Genomic DNA, 22,737 nt, shown 5'->3' on the forward strand with positions numbered 1-22,737 from the left:
TTTTAATTCCTTCACCTATTTGATTGTGTTTTCCTGTAATTCTTTCAGGGATTTTTTTGATTCCTCTCTATAGCCTTCTACTTGTTTATTTATGTTTTCCTGCATTTCTCTAAGTTAGTTCTTTCTGTCTTTCTTGAAGTCCTCCATCATCACGATCAAATGTGATTTAAAATATAGATCTTGCTTTTCTTGTGTGTTTGGATATTCATTGTTTGCTTTGGTGGGAGAATTGGGCTCCGATGATACCATATAGTCTTGGTTTCTGTGCACAGGGATCCTGGATAGTGCTAGGCGTTTTCCTCTAGAGTCAAAAATGTGGGCATAGAGTAGTCCCCTCTGGCTTCCCAGGCGTGTCTCGTCTTTTAATTTTCTTATGTTTTCTTTTAGAACCTAACATCAATGGCATTTGTCTTAGAGAGCTCATTCCTCATACATCATAAACAGATGACTCATTGTTTTTAATTACTTTATTAATTAAAGAAAGTATTAAATTTTCTTTTTTAATTAAAGAAATTATTTAATATATTTATGCTTTTGTTTTCTTTGTGTGTGTGATATCTGCCTCAGTAAATCATAAGCTTCATGAAGATAGGCACTGTGTTCACCACTGTACACTGCTGAATGAACTTCCTTTGCTATGCTTGGAGCATAGAATAGTGTGATTACAGTTTGTTAAATGAATTAACTTGAAGACACACTGTCTTCAAACAAAGGGTTTGTTCTAGAAAGGTTTATTCAAGCTATATTTGGTGGCCCATACATAATCTCAACAATTAGGAGGCTGAGGTCTGTGCATTATAAATTCAAGGCTAACCTAGGGTATAATGAGAACCTGACCCGAGTGTTGTATTTTACAAAGAAAGTTAAAAAGACATTATAGTATAACTTCATATGCATGTAGCCCAAATTTAAAATTAACATTTTCCATAGTAACTTTTTCTTCTTCCCTGTATATGCATACTATCTTAGTTAAGGTCATTATTCATGTGATAAAATGCCATGACCAAAAAGCAAATTAGTGAAGAAAGGGTTTATTAGGTTTGCACTTCCACATCATAGTTCATCTCAAAAAAGTGAGAATAGAAACTCAAGCAGGGCAAGAAATTAGAGGAAGGGACTAATGCAGGGGCCATGGAGTAGTGTTGCTTACTGGTTTGATTTCTCCTTGGGGCTTGCTCTGGCTTTTTTTTTTTTTTTTAAATAGCACCCAGGACCAACAGCCCAGGGAAGGCATCACACACAGTGGGGTGGGCCATCCTCCATCAGTCACTAGTTAAGAAAATGCCCTACAGGTTTGCCTATAGCCTGAGGCTTTTTTTCAGTTACGGTTTCCTCTTCGGATGACTATCTTCTGTCCAGTTAACATCAAACTAGATAATATACACATGCACACACGTGCACACACACAGGTTTATAGGAATTAGTTTTTATCTGTTTGATCAATAATAGAAGTGAACTGTATGAAAAGATATGACGAATCTGAGTCATCGTAAATAATCAGTGTTAACCGACTATAAACAGCCTTCTGTCTAGCATAATGTTAAGGAATTTAATGTTTGGCTGAGTTTGGTGATACATAGCAGTAATTTCAGCACTTGGAGGCCTGAGGCAGGAGGATCATCATTAGTTAAAGATAATCCTGGACTGTAGATTAAGACTCTTATTTCAGCATTCCTCCCCAACAAAAAGAAAAAAGAGAAAAAAGTAATATTATACAGACTTGGTAGCACATCCCAGGTCTTGGGAGAAGGAGGGAGGATTAGAGGTTCAAGGTCAGTCCTGACTGCTTAGTGAGTTTGAAGCCAGCCTGGACCACACAAGATCATACTTTTGTGCACAGTATCACTTCCCCAGTGTTCTGATAATGTTCTTTATAGACCGACCTTTCCTTTCTGGGCTATAACTAAGGCTTTTCCATTGTACTTGAGTGCTGTATACTTTACAACAGTACTCTACCTATTTTCTGTTTTGATTTTCTTTTATTCATTTTTTTCTTTCAACAAAGCATCTTGCTATGTAGCCCACACTGTCTTGGTCCTTTGTATGTATCCAGTTTGGCTTCAAACTCAGTGCAGTTCTCCTCCCTCAGTTTTCCAAGGACTGTGATTTCAGGAATGCTGCTGATAGGCCACACCGAGGAACTGTTTGCTTCTTTGCCCCCTTTTCATTGAATGTATGATTTTTTTTAAGTCTTCAAGCTGGTTGTCTTGGATATGTAGACTAGCTATGTCTAATATCTCAAATCTAAACTAGATATTGTTTGGAAAAAGTATCATTTAGATGACAGCATCGTCCCTCATGATGCAGACTGTACAGTAGTCTCGGTTCTTCCTGTTTATAGTGTTCCGTTTGACCTTTTGTTCAGGAGAGTGTTTGCTCAGTCTCTCCCTCCCCTCCCTCCCTCCCTCCCTCCCTCCCTCCCCCTCTATCTCCTTCCTCCCTTCCTCCCTTCCTTCCTTCCGTATGTACCTACCACTAACTAGCCGCCCCGGAGGCGCTATGTAGGTCAGACTGGCCCTGAATCTCAGGGATCTCTGTTTTGCTTCCTGAGTGTGTGCTACCTTGCCTTACTAAATGTTTTTTTTCTCTCTTTGTCCCCCACCTCCATGTCTTTCTCTTTGAGATAGTATCTCTATACAGTCCTGGCTGTCCTAGAACTCACAACTCACTATCTAGATCAGATTGGCCTCAACTCACAGAGATCCTCCTGCCTCTGCTTTTCAAGTGCTAGGATTAAAAGAATACAATGCCATGCCTGGCTCTGATCTATTTTTTAATGATGTCATATTATCACAGGCACTCAGAAATTGCTCTTTCCAAAAAGCATTGACTTCTCACTGATCCTTTTCATTTGGTACATTTAAGCATATTAAATACTCCATAAGTACTTATTATTATATAATTTGCCCCCTAAAAGCTAAAAGCAAAGAGATGAGTCATTTTTTTATACCTGCATTTGCCTTACAGTCAAGCAATAGCAGGGTCCAGCAAGGTCTCTTGATATAGGCCTTCCTTTGAAGGAAAGCATTTATCCTTGAATAGAGCTATACCCTTGGCCAGCAGCAGTAGAATAAAACAAATCAAAAGGAAGGCCATGGCTGCTCAGGGATGGTGAAGGAGAAAGTTCATTGTGGGTAAAAGGGACAGCATAGCCAGAGGCAGAGACATTTGTGAGAGTCCAGAGTGGTCATGACACTGAGCTGTGTGAGGAGAGAGGGGAGGGCAAGAGAGATGGGAGAGAAAGGAACTGGGTGCAGTAGTAAAGATGACAAAAGGTTTAAAAAGTGGGGCAGGGAGCGGGTTGGGTAACCATTTACCAAAATGGCTGGATTGGATGGAGAAGAACCTCTAGAGGAAGGGCAGCCCGCCTTGGGCTGGAGAGTGTGAGATAGAGGGTGGGGTATACCAGTCATACGCTGTCATATGTGGATAGAGGGAGGCTTGGAGAACCTGTCACCCAGAGCCACTTTGATATGTGATAGGGCACCTCTGTAGTTTGTCCCAGTGTTAGAGACGTAACAGGCAGCAGCAGCAGCAGCCACCCTACACCAAGGTGAGAGCCTCCACTGACATTAGTGGATCATCCATAGGTCCTGTCGTTAGGAACCAAAACTGGAATGGACTACGATTTGGGTTATTCTGTAGCAAATGTGGATGGACGAAGCTCAGAGAAGGTTGCCTCAAAGAGCATGTCCCTGTTTGCAAACAATTAGAGGAACTGTGATGGGGGGATAATTTCTATTTTTTTCTTCTTGGGGATTATAGTATCATTTCTCTCTCCCTTTCCTTCCTCCAAACTCTGTCATCCATCTCTTCTTGTTCCCTTTCAAATTCATGGCCTCTGCTTTCATTAATTGTAGTTACATGCATATATATATATATATATATATATATATATATATATATATATATTTAAATATAATCTGCTTGGTCTGTAAAATCTATAAAATTGTATATATGTTTTCAGAGCTAACCATTTGGTATTGGATAACTGCTTCGTATGCTCTTCCCTGGGGAAGAATATTTCTCTCACTGTCAGAATTCCTTAGTTGGCTGTAATTCTTTTGTATAGGGTTGAGACCTTGTGTGCCCCCTACCCCAACTTTGGCATGTGTGTTGTTCATTGTTGTTGCCTTTGTTTAACTCATGTCTTGTTGAACAAATTTGAAGAAAGCTTGGTTTTTATTGGGGTGTACCCAAGATCTAGCCAGCGACTGCCTCTTAAGTGGGGTTAAAGAAAACATCCCTAAGGGAGTAAAATCAGGAGTAGTTGCAAAGCTGGTTCACAGAGGACAGTGGAGCAATAAGGAAGTACAGAAAAATCTCCAAAAAACACCATATAGGTGGCCATGTGATTGGGCAAGAAGGGTAGGGTATTCTCAAAACCAAGTCAAGGTCATGGGTTGGGGCAGGTCAAGTACCATGAAACAGACTTAAAAACAGCTACTCGGCCCTTAAGAGTAAATGGAAATTTATTTTTAACAATACAGCACAATAGCTCCTACCTTCAAAATGGAGACTGGGTCCTCGTAGATTGAGGCTATTCTGAGGAAAATATCCTCTTTCCCCTCCTTACACAATGCTTCTGTTCTTAGATATATGATATTACCTACTTATCCTTTAATTTCCTCTCAATTCTGATACTGCCTGGAGCTAGTAGCTTCCATTCCACAGGTCAGAGACCTAGTCCTCTATGCCTCTGCCATTTCAAATGCCAGTTCCTCACAAGGCCTCCTTACTTCTGACTTACTGTATATAACTCAGGTTCCCTCAACTTTGTCCTCAGGTTTGATCATCTCAAGGAAACGTTTGACAGACATGCCCTGTTTATCTTCTGGACTATTATAAAGACTAGATATGAACTGTCAAATGAACAGTACATAGCACAGGGTCTTGAGTGTAAGACTCTCTATGAAGCTGTGATATCATCTAGGAGATCAGCAGTGATGGTTCATTTTTTTCCCTACCCATTAAAGAAAAAAACAAAGTCAGGATATGTTTGAAAGTAAAGCAAAGCCAGTTTATTCAAAGAGGACAGTTTTATTAGAATTTGAAAGAACAACGCAAAGGTCACCTGTAATCTCAGCAGCTGCTTTAGGATGAGAATGGAGGCATGGGAAAAGCCAGACCATTGCAGCTAAGCTGGCATAGAGGTCAGCCACGAGGTGGACAGGTAACTACATGACAAGGACAGGAGCTTTGGAGAAAGGAAGTCTAAAGTACCAGAAAAGGCACACTTAGGCTCTTGTCAGCATCAAAAAGAAAGTCATGAAAAAAGAAAAAGTTGCCTGCTTTTCTGAGTCAGGACTTAGGAAGGCATTCAGACATGGCTGGCCATCAGGATCCCCATGGGGGCGGGAAGGGAGATGCTGCTCAAGGGCTTGAGTTCTGGGAAGAAAATGGTTTTGAAATCGTTATAAGGAGTTATTCAAAAGAAAGGAATAGATACTGGGAAATGGTTTAGTTTAATTATATTAAAATCCGAATAGCTTTAAAAATCCATAGCATGTATGACTTAGCAGGTAAAAGGACTGGTCTATCCACATAAGCCAGATGACATGAGTTTGATACCTTGAACCCAAGACGGAAGGAGAGAGCTGACTCCTGAAAATTGCTCTCTTGACTTCCATGTGTCTATCCCAGCGTGTATGTGCCCACAGTGACAAGCAAGAGTGTGTGTGTGCGTGTGCGTGTGTGTGCGTGTACGTGTGTGCGTGTGTGTGTGTGCGTGTGTGTGTGTGCGTGTGTGCGTGTGTGCGTGTGTGTGCGTGTGCGCGTGTGTGCGTGTGCGTGTGTGCGTGTGCGTGTGTGTGCGTGTGTGTCAGAGAGGGTGGGAGGGGGCAGATTCATTCAAGTTTAGTAATGGCTCTCTGTATGATTTTGGAGGTTCTGAGATTTGGAGGTTATGCTGTTTAAAGATTTCAAGGATTGAGTGAAATGTTTTGGTGTGGTCATCCTTATTAGGACTTTTCCGTTTATAGGGTGGTTTTATGAGATGCTGGTTATCTTAAGTCATGAACTCAGTCACTGACATGATCATTAACAGATGAAATACACTGATTTGTGTCAACTATACTGATTACAGTTAGTTTATTCTATGTCTAATGAGACATTTTATAGATCTCTTTTTGAATTGTTTTAAGAAATGCTAATCAAAACCATTTTGAAATTCACCATCAGGCTGGCGGTGGCAGAGTCAACATCAAAGTATGCTTCGTGGTGTTCTGGGAAAGGCCTTCCGACTTGCTGGCTATACCATTCAGTATGGCTGTATAGCTCACTGTGCTTTTGAATACGTTGGTGGTGTTGTAATGGTAAGTTTCTATATTTAAGAATTTCATTTTCAAATAAAACCTTTTCAATGGACAGAGACCTTTTTTAATTGCTTGAAGTCATTTCATGAAAATTAAAATATAAAACCTTTCTAAATATTGAGATTTAAGATATGTTTGGATCTGGGTATGGTGACACACACCTGTATTTCAGAAACTGAGGCAGTAGATTGTGAGTTCAAGGTAGGGCTAGGCTCCATATTGAGTTCAAGTCTACCTTGGGATGCATAATAAAACTCTGTCATAAGTGTCTCCCACCCATCCCTCCTCAGCCACAAATCAAAACCTTGTTTCAAAACCAGACAGGGCCAGTAAGAGCCCAGCTGGCAGTGTGTTTGCCACCAAGTGTGATGACAACACCCACATGGTGGGAAAAGAACTGATTCTCACAGGTTTTCTGTGACTGCTGTGGGAAGTCTGTGGCAAGTTTTCTCTCTCTCTCTCTCTCTCTCTCTCTCTCTCTCTCTCTCTCTCTCTCTCTCTCTCACACACACACACACACACACATACACACACACACACACACACACACACACACACACACAGAGTAATGATAAATAATAAAACCAAACAAGCAAAAGACTATGTTTGCACCTGCACCAGAATAAAATGTAGGAACCATTGAATGCTCATTTTTATGTTCTGTGTTTAGCAGGGCACACACAATCTTCTTGATAACCTGAATATAGATACTAATCATCGAGTGCTGTTGTGCTTTTTAGAATGTAGTCACTGCAGTTAACTTCTTATCTTACATTGTCTGTTGCCTTTGTGTAAGGAATTCATTCTACTCAAGAGGAAACTCCCAGGTTCAGAGAGCTAACTCATTCCAGGTCCTATAGTTAGTAGATACGAGACATAGATTTCCAACACAAATTGGTCTGATGTTTAAAACTACTCATAACTACCAAGTTTGTCATTAAAGCAAATGATTGCTCTGGTAAGATCAGTAGAAAACATTGGCTGGCTTTCCCTCAGCCAGTGTTTGACTGAAAAGTCATCACATCACAAATCTCACAACTCAAAGATTTGTTATGTTGGCTGCCCAGACAGCCGAGAGTTTTTTGTGGCTGTTGTTGTTTTTACATTAGCTTTACCTTAAAAGATGGATAGTTATTATCGCTTCTCGGCCTTTTGGCTAAGATCAAGTGTAGTATCTGTTCTTATCAGTTTAATATCTGATACGTCCTCTATCCGAGGACAATATATTAAATGGATTTTTGAAACTAGGAGTTGGAATAGGAGCTTGCTCCGTCCACTCCACGCATCGACCTGGTATTGCAGTACCTCCAGGAACGGTGCACCCCCTCGGGGGAATAATAAAAAAAAAAAAAAAGATGGATAGTTATAATGAACCTTATTTGAGCTCAAGTAAAGGATATACTTGTTTTTACTAATAGTCTTCCCCTTAAGTCTTGACAGTGACATTAGTACTTCTAGAAGTAGCACGCCTAAACTTCATGTTATCATTTTATTTAAATGTGTATTATTTTCTTTTTTGAGTAAAAGAGATAAATGATAGAAGAGATAAAGACTGTTTATATTTCTAAGTGGCAGTTGTTACCCCAGTGTTGGGCACATATCAAGATTGTTCTTTTCAGACATGCAGATGCTAATGTCCTGAGAGCACATCTCGGTGTGTTGGTGTTTTGCAGTAGAGAATATAAGATGCAGCCCCATCCTTCTAAGTAAGCATTTGCCTGGGAAAGGAAGAAACATGTCAGTTCTCAGAGAATGAACAGCGTAATGTTGCTTTAAAAGTTCCCACAGTGGGCACTAAGTCTGCTTGAGAAACCCAAGGCAGTCCAGCATCCATGCACGAGATATGTGTCAGGCATCACCACCATGCTGCATTACCGCCATGCTCATGCTGAGTGCTCTTCTTGGCAGCACAGATTTACATAGCTGGGAAGCAAGACACGGTCTCCGTGCTCCTCGTGAAGTGTAGTTCTATAGAGTCGTAAAAACTAGAAGCATTGAGAATGTTATTTTGTGTTTATAAAGTAATGTCAAACAATTAAAATATGGTCTGGCTTCAGAAGAACATTTATTCAGTTTTTTCTCTTTAAGTCTACCCAAATGATTTCTGTAAATTTAAAAGAGATTTGAGCTTAGAAGACTACCTTCCTTTTCAGTGTTCTGGACCATCGATGGAACCTACAATTCAAAATTCAGATATTGTCTTTGCAGAAAATCTTAGCCGACACTTTTATGGCATCCAAAGGTAAATTTCTATCATGGATATAGCTGTAGTAAAAGGTATATAAACCGTATTTTTCTGTAATTTCTAACTTTGTGTTAAAAATCCTTTTATAAGTATTAAGTAGACAACAATCTTGAATATTTTCTGTTTATTTGACAACATTCTAATAGTCACCATGTACAGTGCTTGTGGTCACTGTGCCTTTTCACTTGCTGCTCAGCACAGCTAGCAGTCCTTATTAAAGTAGACGTGAAAGCCTCATTCTCTTTGTAGGTTACTAAAATGTTTTAATTCCGAAGCAAGAGCTGCATGGCACATTGCTCACATCAGTGTTGTAGTACTGCCTGTCCTGCTTATTCTCTGTAGAGACATAACAACTCTTCAGTGGTTGGTAAATTATGACTATGTATGTGTCTGAGGATGAGGAATTTGCTCTGAAGAATTTGGTCCACTGTAGTTTCCCAGATCAATAAATTATTAAGTCAAATACTACTTGGTAAATACTTTGTTACCAGATTTCCCCAAACTCTATTCCAAGTGGCTCAAAACCTTGTGCTCCTATTTATCTCAAGGGATGCTGTGAATTTGAGCTCCTCTTGAGTGGATGTCAAATTCTAACTTTGTATATTTTCTAAACTGTATCTCTCTCAAATTTTTTATAGAGTTAGAAAAAATCTGAGCTAGCTTTATCTACATGACCTAAAAATGATTCCCACTACTGGTCTTTAGTGTAGAAAGGAGGGTTAGGCACTCTCATTGTCACCTTTGTTGTAGCCCATTCCCAGTATTGAAAAATGGAGAATAGTATGAAACTGTTCCTTCCTTTGGACTCTCACTGACCCTGACAAAATTCTCCTAATCTAGCTGGATGGTCTGATAGAGTCCCAAGGAAGTTGTTTAGATCTTTTTCCTGAAATAACCTCAAGAAACATACTTGTAGATGTGGGATTTTAAGTGAAAACTATACAACAGGCTTAGTTATCTTCATTTGCTTTTTGACTTACAAAATAGCCTAGTAACTTACCCTCACTGTAGCCTGAAGGCAAATTGCTACTGTATGCCAGTGACATTGTAACCCTTAAATGCCCTTAACTATACACTGGACAAGCTGATAGTTTTTGAAAAAATAACTGTGTTGTTTTATTTAAAATTCTCTTTGTGATCAGATGAATAAGAGAAATAAGTACATTCAGGAAACTAAGATTCTTTGAAGATTTCATTTCGTGCTCTGTTCATTCAGGGGTCTCTTTAGTATGTAGAGTATCTTGGAATCTGGCATTCACATGAAACAACTAAATAACTTTAGAACCAAGGCAGGCAGCTGATACTGCTGTTCTGAAAATATTACTCCCTTCATTCTGTTTGCTACAGCTTAGGACTGAGATTTCAGTGGGATGAATTTGTGACTCTTATTGCTTCCTGCTATGTATAAGGGGAGGCCAGACTTTGGTTTTGTGCAAGAATAAAAGGTGTACATCTTGTCCATTAGCTTCAGGGGTTCTTTGTACTTGAGGCAATCTCCTGTTACTACTTCTTACAACAAATGGTTCACAGGCGTCTTTATAAGGTGTGCCATACACCATGCAGTGACTGACACACTGACATTTGACTTCGGCGGCTAGTTCACCACCTAGTAGGAAAAAAGGATGTTTGTTGACTACATTCTAAATTTAATAATTTGTTTTCAGAATTTTGAGATAGAGTAGCCCATGCTAGCATGACTTACTCTCTAGTGTAGGCTGGCTTCACACTCATAGTGATCCTTCTGCCTCAGCCTCCCAACTGCTGAGAATCACAAAGCACTACACAAAACAGTAAGTATAATAGGAAAGGAAATTTTAAGTACTGGTTCTGTTATTAAGTGGGTTTTTAAAATTCCCTGTAAAGAAGGCGTAAGTCCAAGAGTATGTATTTTGATTTATCTATGTATGTATCTAGCTAGACTAGTAGAAATATATTAGTAGTTTCAATTGATGTTAATCTCTGTAAAACCACCCTAACTTAAGTTATGACTTCAGTGTTGCTAGTGAGGTTCAGACTTGAAGGGTTATGTTGTGTCAAAGAACATGAGCAGCACAAGCAGGCCAGGAAGAGGATTTCTTCTTTTAAAGACACACTTGATAGTTTTCATGTAAACAGTTCCACTGACATTTCAAAAAACAAAACCAAAAAACCCATAAAACAAAACAAACAAACAAAAACCCCATGCTTTTCTGGCTCAGTTATAGAATTGGATGGCTTGATACCATTCAGCTCTAGAAAAAGAAGCTTCACAATGTGGTTGTTGTCAATGCTATTCCTGTGTTGCCTGTAAAATTCTGGTAAAATGGTGTCCTTTATTCTTTTACATAAAAATGTGTCATGAATTGCTCCTTGATTGGCTGTTGGGGAAAATTTTGTATTAACTTTCCTTAAACTTAATCTTATTAATGGTAACTAATTAGTCTCATCATTTGTCCTTTTCCTGTTACTAAGGACCAAATCTGGAGCTTCCTGTATGCCAGACAAGCCGCGCTGTCATTGAACAGTATTCACAGCCCTCTTAGTTTGGGGTAGGGGCTTCCAAAATGCTTAGGAGGTGTTTAGTACTTCCAGTGTGGCAGCAGTCAGGACTCTTTATTCTTTTTCAATTTTGGTTTATTAGGACATAGTCTTTTCTTGTAGCCCAGATTTGCCTTCAACTTACTGCATAGCCCAAGTTGGGCTTGAAGTTCTCTCGGCCTACCAAGTGCTGGGATAATAGGTGTGCTTTGCCTTGGCTTGCCCAGTGATTAGGTTTTTGAAGTATAAGCTTCCTTTTATTAGTATGGATTTTTATGTTGTTATATCTTTCATAAATAACATCAAAGTATATAAAATTATATCTGGAATTACAGTTACTAAAATTACAGTTACTAAATATGTTAGCTATTGAAAAATGTTAGCACAATTTCTATATTCCTTGTTTTATGCAGAAAAAAAAAACATTACATTCTATTTGGTTGGGATATCATTCTTCCCCCCACTTCAATGGCTGTGACACTTGTGCATGTGTAGATGTTTTGAAACATAGTTTCACTATGTAGCTCTGGTTGCCTTGGAATTTGCTTTATAATTTACACTATCCTCCAGATTATAATTTATAGTTTATACTATCCTCCACATTATAATTTATAGTTTACACTATCCTCCAGATTATAATTTATAGTTTACACTATCCTCCAGATTATAATTTATAGTTTACACTATCCTCCAGATTATAATTTATAGTTTAAACTATCCTCCAGATTATAATTTATAGTTTACACTATCCTCCAGATTATAATTCTCCCCTTTTGGATTTTGGGATTACAGACATGCATCATCACGAATGGAATAAAACCTCTTTTTCCTCTTACCTTGTAGAATGCTACCTTTCCCATACATATGTAGTGATTCCTATATTTGACATCATGCCTATTTTATAGTACATGTTTGCTTAGCTAATAGTGTTTTATTTGGTTGTGCCTCATTTTTCCCCTAAAATGTAAATATGTACTATAAACTATGACTTAAATGAATTATATAACTTTTATATTGTTATTCTTTAGTTTTTAAATTTGGGAACTAGACTATGTTTCTTCATTTTTAGTGCTCTAGAATTGGATACAGAAATAATAACATAGTGGAAATAATTCTTATGAGATTATTAAAAAGTATCAGTAATTTTATATGGATTTTTTATGAGCTTGATTGTGTTCTGACTCTAAATTTAGTTATAATAGATTACAAGCATGATAAATATATGAGGGCCAATATTTGGAAGGATGAAGGGTGTGTCTTTCTTTAGGTCATTTTACCAAATTATTAAAGCAGTCCTCTGTATGTAGTTATGCTTGGTTATAATACTGATATTTTCCTTCTCTCTCTCGTCAGAGGTGACATTGTAATTGCAAAAAGTCCGAGTGACCCAAAATCAAGTATCTGTAAAAGAGTAATTGGTTTGGAAGGGGACAAAATCCTTGCCGATAATCCACCTGACATCTTTAAGAGCCGTAACTATGTAAGTAATGTTCCAATTATGTTATTTTTTTCCCTATCATAGTCAAATTAACTGAATACACTAGAAAACAAAATGGTCTTTCAAAATGTTTGTATTGAGGTGGAGGCTCAGCAGTTAAGGACACATACTTTTCTTCCAGAGGACCTAAGTTTGAGCCCCAGCACCCAAATCAAGTGACACATAACCTCCTGTAACTTCAATTGCAGAAGACTCAAACCTTTTCACTCTTTAGGCACAGACATTCACATGCACATGCACACAGACAAACCTACATATACATATGCACATAATTAAAACTAATAACTCAGAAATATTTGTATTAGCATATTAATTGTATATTTTATAGTAGGTTTCACTGTGACTAGTATATGTGTATATTAGTACACTAGTACTCTGATGCTGTTCATCTCCCATTCTTCCTGCCGTTCCAGCTAATCTACCTTTTCTTGTCAGCAAGTTCCCCTTTTACTTTCCTGTTTGGTTTTGGTTGTTGTTGTTTTGGTCTGATTTTGTTGTTGGTAGTGGTGACCCAGTGAATTTCACTGGGGTTGCTTTTAAGAGAATGGATGGGTACAAAGTTATTCCATCAGTAGGCACCACTAAAGAAATATCTCCTCCCACTACTACTCCACACACCATTAGCTGACTGCAGTAGCTCTTAGGTAAGATCAAGTATTTTGACATCCTACCCCTTTTATGACAGGCTATCTATCGATGGACCCAATTTTGAGCAGGTCTCATCAGGTAGTAGGAACTTTTGCAATTTCAAGAGTGAATAGCCATGTGATATCCAGAAAATGGTGTTCCATAGCACTCCACCCCATTCTCTGTTCTAACATTCTTGCTGCCTTCTATTCAATGAGTCCAAGAGGGGATGGTATAGATGTCTCATTTATGGTTGAACATTTAACATGTTCACTTATCCTCAGTGCCATGATGAGCTGTGACTCTCTTTAGTCACCACTGAGAAAAGAAGCCTCTGATCAGAGCTGACAGTGATGTGATAAAACAGCATGATCAAAAGCAACTTGGGAAGAAATGTGTCATTTCAGCTTACAACTCCCAGGGCACACTCCATCGCTGAGGGAAGTCAAGGCAGGAACTTTCAGGGAGGAACTAAAAGAGCACTGCTTACAGGCTCACACCTCATGGCTTGCTCACCCAGCTTTTATATATAACTTAGGACTACTTGCCCAGGGCTAGCACCACCCCCAGTTGCCTGGACCTTTCCACACCAGTCAATCAATAAAATGCCTAGTAGACTTGCCTATGGATACATTCCTTCTCAATTGAAAGTCCTTCTCTTGTGCCAACCAACAGAGGGCATAAGCATAATTACTTTGTGGGCAAACAAACAAAAAAGTTGGAGGTAATTTAACAGGTATATCATCCATTTAGCAATAACAACTGTCATTTCCACATTATGCCATGACCTTCTAAGTCTCGGGCTTTTGATCAAGGTGACAGTACCAGAAAGAAGTGAATCCTTCCTGGGGAGCAGACCTCAAATCCAGTTAGAAAGCAGTTAGCTGCCTCCATAATATGTGTATGCATACGCCAGTGGGCACATCTTGCTTGACCAGTCAGTAATGTTGCTTGGAGAAAGAGTTTCTTTGTACTTGAATTTGAGAAAATATTTCATCAAGTAGAGTTTAAGTATATTAAAAACAGCAATAGCTTTTTTATGATAATATTTCACATATTTTAGTTTTTTATAAAATCCTGTAGAATCACCTCAATTTGAAGAGAAACTATATATTTTCATAGTCTTAAAATGTCTGTCAGAAGATAGTTATTACATAAGAAATAGTAGTAATTTCATGTAGAAGGAAACCAATTAAACACCACCTCCACCAGTGGTCAAGGTTAACCTTCATCTGTACCAAGACATACCAATAAAATGTAGATTAAAACACAGAGAACGGCACATGACAAAACAATAACAACAAAGCAACTTAATATAATCAAGATAAAACATCAAATTATGGATTGAGAGGGTTCTAGGATACAGTTGACTAGTGCATCTCAAAAATGTCATCACTGGGTGTGGTAGCACATAGGTGACCCAGCACTCAGGAGGATCTCCAGAGTGAGTTCAAGGTGACATAGAAGGACCCTGCCTTACAGTAGTCAGAATGGAGGGCCATAGAAAACCAAGAACAATGGAGGAACTCTGCTAGACCAGAGCAGGCTGAGGGGACAGATACCTAAAAGCAGTATGATATTCCCCTTGCAACTAGGCTGCCCACGATTCCTTCAACTTTGCAGTCTTGCTGACTCAGCCTTTTGGGGACCTAAGATTACAGGCATGAACTCTCTAGACACAGTATAGATTATTGCTTTTGAAAGTTCTTCCTTTCCTTAGCTAACAACTGTAGCAAAAACAACTGAAGGCTTAGTCTTTTTAACCCTTTAAGCATTTAGAATAAAAGGTGCATGTAATCCACTTATCTTTATACACAGAAGAATGCAGTGGGAGTAGGACTGAGGAATAACAAGCAGATGTACTGTGTCAGTTTTCTCCAGTTACACGGCTATTGTCATACAGCCTATGGGAAAAGATGTGATGGCCCTGTCTCTACTCAGCGTATACTCTCTTTGATAACTAGAACTTATTAATACAAATGTCTTTTAACCAAGCTCACCTCTATTCTTCCATAAAATAAGCTAATAATTGAAGTTTGTCTTCATCATTGTTCATTCATTTTAAAGCTTGATAGCTTGATTACTCTATTAAGAGAGTTTGCCCAATAGTTTATTAGTCTATTATGTACCTTTGAAAATGGAGTCTGGCTTAGCTATGTAAATTGTTTTTGACATATATTGCTATAGATCTAGACACAGAGTAATTGCTAGCTGATAGTGGTGATGTGAAGATGATAGCCTGGTGTCAGGTAATTCTTTCTCTACTGTGGCTTTCTTTATGAACATTGTACTTTTATTCTTCAGAACTGTCAATATGTCATATGCGTTTATCTTCACATTCCTACTCTCATACCATGAGCTATTCTAGTGGTATCTAAGTTGTTCTAGCAAAAAGAATCTACTTCACATTAGAAGTAGTTTTGTCAAGAGTCAGGACAAAAAAGAAATCCTTATTATGTACATAAATACCTCAATTTCTGTGTGCTGGTCTCTCTGTTAGAATCAGCAGACTAGGAATATCAGGGCTAAAGGTTTGCATCAAAAGCCTTGCTCTGAGTAATCAGAGAAGACAACCAGGGAATTATAAAATGTGGACTTTTTGAATATTCTATTGAAAGAAAATGTTCTTCAAATTTTATATATGCAGTGAATGAGCAAGTTAGAGGCCACTGCCGTTGTTTTCCCAGGACTGTTCCATTGACTTTGATGTTTGCAGTGCAGGGTACACAACTGAGATAAACTTTGTAGAATGGCAAACTCATTTAGTCACCACAATTGCAGACCAATTAAGTAAATAGTAGTAGCATTTGTCTGGTAAGAAAATTACATAATGGCGAAGTTAAATAGACTTCTTGTTTCAAGCAGAAGGAGCTTGTCTCCAGATATATATTTTCCTCCAGGTCATTACATCTCTCAGAATAGGCTTGACTTACCTATTATTTCAACTTCCATCTCATCAAATTATTCTTTTTCTTCAATGTATTCATCTTTGCTATTTTAAAAAAGAAAGGCAATTATTTCTGGTCAGGAATAGTATTAGTTGTTCAAGAAGCTAGGTTCCTTGTGTTTAGAATTTTACTTCTTTGACTGTGATTGTGTGCTGTGTATGTAACGGTCGGTCTCTGAGGAGGCCAGAAGAGGGAGTGGGGTCCTCTGGAGCTACAGTTGCAGGTGCTTGTGGATTGCTTACTATGGGTGCCACACCAACTTTCCAACCCCAGAAGCCAATGTTTTTGAGGTTTTCTTGGCTCAGTTTTTTTATGTCTCAGAAATTGAACAGCTATTACAGAACCACTTTAGCAAGTGTGTCCCATTGATCAGGTGATTTCTAACAGCAGTTGTTTTAGAATACTCTGAAAACATACCCCAGGCTGCTTGTGACGGTTGGCCCTTTAAGAGTATTGCTCCCTTGGCTACCTTGAGAGTAAAATAGTTTTCTTATTTTACCTATGCATTCCTTTAGGAAAACCATTCCTATTTATGTCGGTTGAACTTCACAGTAAAGGTATCAGTATGAAGTGTTTTCAATTGGCCGCAAAACCATTTATCCTATTATGGAGGTGGCTCAGCTAGCAAAACACCACATTGTCAGTGGCACCTAGGATATGCTGTGTGGCATACAAGAGAAGTCGTGTTGTTTGGAAGCTTGGCACAAGCTTAACTTAGGCAGGCCCTGGTTAGATGGCACAGACCTGTGTCCTTTAGAGTCCCGAGGGCTGCTCTACTTCTAGTGATGGATTTACGCTTGAGAAGGGGTCTTTGCTGGCCCAGAGGAGAGGCTGCCTAGGAATGCTTGTTCTTCCTGTGTTTGCTTTCAGATTTATATAAAATACAGAATCCCATATCCCATAGTCAGACTTTTGGGCTCCTTCATAGGGTTCTTCTTTCTACCATCCCTCTCCACCCTTATGCCTTCCAACCCCTCAACACTAGGTAGAGGGGGGAAAGGGTATCCACATTGGTAGACTATGCTTCCTGCTTATTGATGCTTATTAGGGCATCAAGTTCCTTGGGGCAAATTCAATCTTCTTGGTCAGTATATCTCCAGCTAGTAATTCAGCAAGCAGCAGGAATGACAGCCACCATCTTTCTTGGGGCTCTGACACTTCTATAAGCTCTGGAGAGTTCTCAGAATTTTAAACAGACTATGCTCAGCCGGCAGAATCATACTCCTGCCAGAGCATGAGACAAATCATAGTCAGCTGCTGTGGACAGTCTGCAGTAGCCCTGTATCCCACACCTGGGATAAAACAAAAACATATTCACATAACATTTCTGTGTTTTTAAAGATACCAAAATTCTCACTACTCATCTAGTCCTCTCAAACTTCGTATTTAAGAAACTAAAATCTTTATTTTCCTGGCCCAGTGGGTGCCTCCTCCTACATATCACACTATATTTTTCTGCCTTTGCAAGCCATGAAGTTTGGCCTCATCCTTGAGTCTTCTTCTTTCACCTTACTGTGAAATCCATTAGAATCTTGTGGCTATAACTTCTAAGGATAACCAAATTCAGATCGCGTCTTGACACTGTCACTGCCACCATGCTCAGACAAGACAAACTGACCTTTGTTGCTGTTGCTGTTGCTGTTGCTGTTACAATGATTTCTGAACTGCCACCTTTAAAATTCTTCCCATGTTCTTGCTTTTCTGTTCCTTCATGAGGTAGTCCCCAAACAGTAACCAAGTCCATCCTTCTAGCTGCTGATGCCTTTTTAAGACCAGCTGTCATTCTCAAAGACCCTAGGTTCCCTCTCCTGAGACAATAGATCAGCCTTAGCAATGTCTACAAAGCCCACCTTTCCTTCCCCTGCTGCCTTTCTGGTAATTAGAGCTTTATTGGAATATAGTGGTGCTCATTCATTTATATTATCTGTTCATTGTCACCAGAATAGCAGAATTGAGCAGTTGACAAAGACAATATTGTGCAGGCTCTCAGCTATTTACTCTCTAACTCTTACCAGAAGTTTGCTGATGCGTACTCTAGATAAGGTTTTAATGCCAGAGAAGTCGTATGATTGTTGCTAATTCTCAGTATGTAAGTATAATTTCACATCTGTTAGCATCTATCAGAACAGTAGGGATTTGATATTGTTTGTTTTGTTTTTAACATAGGGTCACACTAGTCGTGTTTGCTCATGCGTCTAAACCTCCATCTTCAGAGGTAGAAGCAGGAGGTTGAATGTCAGCCTTGGCCATATAGCGAGTTCAAGGCCAGCCTGGAATACATGAGACCCTCTCTCAAAACCGAAAAGTAACAATAATAACAACCCCCTCACTCCTCAAAAGACAGGGACTCATTTAGCCTATACTGGCTTTGAACTTGTTTTACAACCAAGGTTAGTCTTAAAACTCCTGCTGCTCCTGCTGACACACCCAAGTGTAAGGCTCTTAGATATGTAGTGCTACACCTGGATATTTTCAAAATGTTTGAAGCCTGGAAAAATGTACCATAAGTAGGTCATGCTCTACTTCTGTTTAACTTCTAGTCTAGTTTTATCATTAGTTTCTATTGTAGAGCGGATGATGCAGCTTTCAGAAATGTAGCTTTTTCTATAGCTCATAACACCATGTTACTGCTAATGTTGGTTTGGTCTGATCTTCACAGAACACTGAAAAGCTGGGCTAGCACCTCAGAATTACAGATGGAAGTTGAGAATATTAGAATTTCTGTTGGTATGTGTCAGAACAAATGCCAATTAAATGTTTGCATAACCAAATCATTTGGACTGGATTGTAAGCTTTAGAATGTTAAATAAGCACACCAAAAATCGCATGGCTCTGAATTGAGTTACATCTTATTTATTCATTTACTTATCTAATGTTTATGTATATTGAACTTGGTTTAAATTACACATAAAGAGATGGTGAAATTGGATTCTGTATGACCTACATTGGTCTCATTTTTAAAGATTTGATGCCTTAGAAAGTCTATAATGGGTTGGTATGGTGGCAGATGAATTACCCTTGTGCAATTCAGTGCCTACTCATTAGGTTGTGTGGTAATGAAGCTTTCTACATTTGAGTTGAAGTGCATGAATGAAGTGCCTTTTAGACTTATTTACCCACTATGGTACTTTGTTCTTTTGATCTGTGGTTGGTTGGCAGATTTCTAAAAGGTCAAGTTGTTGCCTGTGGTATGAAAACTTGTCCTTTAACTGACAACTTCTAATTTCCAGCAGTTGTGTAAAACTATGAACCCTTTCACTTCTTAAAAAATACTACTGCACTTATTTAGTGTGTGTGTCTCCGGACAGCTTGTAGGATCAGTTCTCTCATCTCACCATGTGAGTTCCAGGATGAAACCCAGGCATGGCAGCATGTGCCTGTATCTTCTGAGCCATCTTGCTGTCCTCCATATTTAAATAATCCAAGCAGAGCTTCAACATCTCAACCATAACATCTTATGCGTGTTTATGCAAACTTCAGTACATTTCTGAGATTGTGATCTAGAGAGCTTTTGTTGTTGCTGGGATGCCTTGTCTGACCTCAGTGAGAGAGGATGTGTGCTGGGGGGGGCTGGTACTCATGGACTTCTCGGAGGAGGGGAAAAGGGGGGAGGGTGGTGAGTGGGAAGAGAGGAAGGAGGGGGCCTGTGAAAAGTGAGTAAATTAATTAATGAATGGAAAAATTAAGAATGTATGTGTTTTCATGTTTAATTTAAAGTTATCAAAAAAAAGAAAAAGAGGCAAAACTTTTTGGTTTGGTTGTCTTTGATAACACAGATTTTAGTATTGTACACAGAAAATACCCTCACCAAATTGTAATGTACAATTAGGATTGAGTTACAGAAGCTAAATAAGGAATGTTATGTTACTGTGCCTCTTTTTTTCTCAAACCTAGGCATGTCAATATTTTCGTTACTGGTAAAAATAAAAGAGAATTCTGTTTTTCAGAAAGAGCTAAGTAAATGTACTCAGGATGCATTGGTGGACTTGTGTTGAAAATGCAACTGCACAGCAGGAAGGAAGCTGAATTTTGGTATAGTATACTAGGAAATATTTAAACTAAACTGACAATGTGCAAAACAGCCTCACCAATTAGATAGCATTGGAAAATGGCCACTTTATATAGTTAATGCTAATAGTCCTTTAATGTAGACTGTATGTTTTAGATTCAGTTGAAACCCCTGAATATCCTAATGCTGGTTTTCTGTTTGTTTAAGTGTCATTTGCCTTCGCTAAATGTTGCAACCATCTGGTCTTACATTACCAGATATATTATTAACAGAAAAAGTACTTCTGTGTGGGGCGAGGAATCATCAGGCGAAAGGGCTTGTTTATTGTAAGTTGCTGATACACTAAATCCTCGGTCATTTAGATAGAAGGACTACCTAATAATGTCACTTACTACACTATATCTAAGCAAGGGACTTGCTTTTTTTTTTGCAAACTCTGGTGATAAAAGCTGCACCACACATCCATTCCTCAGCAACAGCTCCAGGTAATCAATCATAGCACGCTACTAATGCCTTAATTGCAGCTGTATGGAAGATTATGTTTACTCTCTTGTTAAGTGAAATTCACTACGGAGGTGGTCACATGGCTCGCTCTTCCTATAGCTAACACAGTTCAGAAGGTAAATATCATTAATAGTTTACTAGTCTGAAGTGTTTTCATGTAGATATTAACAGTAAAGAATCATCTTTTAGGCCTCTCGTTTCAGTGCCTTCTCCTGAACACTTTCACAGTAGTTTAAACTTAACAATTATTTTAGAATTTTGTTTTATAGTCTTCTTTTAAAAGACTTATTTATAATATGTATATGAATGCTCTATCTTCCTGTATATCTGCACAACAGAAGAGGGCATCAGATCCCATTACAGATGGTTGGGGGCCACCATGTCATTGCTGGGAACTGAATTCTGGGCCTCTGGAAGAGCAACCAATGCTCTTAACCACCGAGCCATCTCTCCAGCCCTATAGTCCTATTCTTATATGTCTAAAAATATGTTTATGAAGATCAGCATCTGTGGTTGAAGATTAAAAAGCTGTTCTGAAATTAATGCATATTGAACACTAGGAGTATTTCAGTGATTTACAGTTAGACAGTAGTAATAGTATTGGTGAAAATCTAGAGAGAACTAATCGAGTACAGTAATATGTATATTTCAGTGTATAAGTTAATTGATGCTTCTTTACTTTAATGTTGCCTAAATATAATTGAGAAAAAATAAAGACTGAATTTCTACACAGCTGTTCAAAAGACATGTTGAACCCACACCAAACTCTGTTGTGATTAAAGAGAAATGCTCTCTCACCTGTCAGGTGGCCCCTATTGTCTGCTGGAGAAAAATAATGACTGTTGCCAAGACAGAGCAGGTTCAAATGTCTTGGAAGAAACAACTAATGGAGTTCTTGTCCTGCTTCCTTAGAAAATTAAATTTTGACAGGTTACATGTAGTTTCTGTGACCCAGAATCTTAACCTATAAAAGTATTCTCACTATACATTAAACTGTTTTCTACCTAGAATAAGAATGGCTAAGGAGAAGAACATAAAAATAAATGTGCATATTTTAAAGTGGTTGCACATAGAAAATTAGGGAGAAAATATTGGCATTTTGTGTCATTGTACTAGGAACCCAGTAGGTGAAAGGGTTTTCTCCCATTCCTTTAGAGAAAAGAATAACACATCATTATATGTGACGCAGTAGTGCTTGTATCACTGCCAAACATGCACAGAAAACTAACAGGACAAGACAGCCAAGCAGTGTAAAGAAAATACAGCTACAGAGGAATAATTTAGACATCTAAGGTGGAACTGAAAATTCTCATCTGCTTCTTGTATCTGCATTTGAAAAGACTTGAAATTTGACCTGATTTCCCTTTTTAAAGAAAGTCGAAGTAGCTCTGGGGAGATACACACACACACACACACACACACACACACACACACACACAGACACACACACACACACACACAGACTCCTGGCACTAACCAGTACTGGTGCTGCCTTACTAAGACTGCCTCAGGAGCTGCCAGGTCACTGAACTTAGAAGAGAGGACAGAAGGGTGGAATGAAAGAGAACACTTTTGAGTACAGCCTTCACGAGACCTAGGAGAAAAAAACAGAGCAGCATGCTCTTCGTGACGCCAAAAGCAATTTCTGAGGGGTGGGGTGGGGGCAGGAGGGTGGGCAGGGAGGACAGAGCGCCATGATAGAGATGACAATGAAAAGACAAATGCAGGTCCTTGTGCAGAAGACTAACAGGAAGAGACTTGATTTATACGAGATCATTCTGGTATTAATGTAGACTTTCAAAAGACTTTGCAGTGGGAATTTCTGAAGGTGGGGACCTGTTTAATAGGCTGTAAAAGAAGTCTAATGAGTAATAACATGGAAAATGGAAAGTAGTAACAATATCACAGAAATACTGAGAAAATACCAAGATCAGATTGGACTTGGGAAGAAAGGGAAACCAAAGGGCTTCAAATTAATATTCAAGTTACTAGCTCTAGCGAAAGGTTAAATGGTCCTGTGGGAGAAGAGACTACTTTTAGATTAGAAGATACACACAATTTTTGCACGAACGTAA

The 22,737-nt window shown here is 38.7% G+C and overlaps 1 protein-coding gene and 1 non-coding gene across 7 annotated transcripts in view; both read left to right on the forward strand.

Moving 5' to 3' along the window:
* Immp1l (inner mitochondrial membrane peptidase subunit 1) overlaps positions 1 to 22,737 on the forward strand; it is a 64,106-nt gene that overhangs the window by 29,796 nt on the left and 11,573 nt on the right. For 4 of the 6 annotated variants that reach the window (XM_087654583.1, XM_087654582.1, NM_001399643.1 and 1 more), the window contains 3 exons: positions 6,181 to 6,314; positions 8,468 to 8,556; positions 12,430 to 12,556. In XM_087654583.1, coding sequence (XP_087510709.1) covers positions 6,210 to 6,314; positions 8,468 to 8,556; positions 12,430 to 12,556 — 321 coding nt within the window. In that variant the 5' untranslated portion in view covers positions 6,181 to 6,209. Of the gene's footprint in view, positions 1 to 6,180; positions 6,315 to 8,467; positions 8,557 to 12,429; positions 12,557 to 20,096; positions 20,182 to 22,737 lie in introns of all 6 variants that reach the window. The other 2 variants (XR_015683428.1, XR_015683427.1) reach the window with 1 other exon arrangement.
* LOC120102106 (U2 spliceosomal RNA) lies at positions 7,451 to 7,641 on the forward strand. Its single transcript, XR_015685062.1, has one exon. It is a non-coding gene; the product is annotated as a U2 spliceosomal RNA (small nuclear RNA).

The sequence above is a fragment of the Rattus norvegicus genome, chromosome 3, assembly GCF_021556685.1.
Source record: "Rattus norvegicus strain SHRSP/BbbUtx chromosome 3, alternate assembly SHRSP_T2T, whole genome shotgun sequence".
In the NCBI taxonomy this organism is placed as follows: Eukaryota; Metazoa; Chordata; class Mammalia; order Rodentia; family Muridae; genus Rattus; species Rattus norvegicus.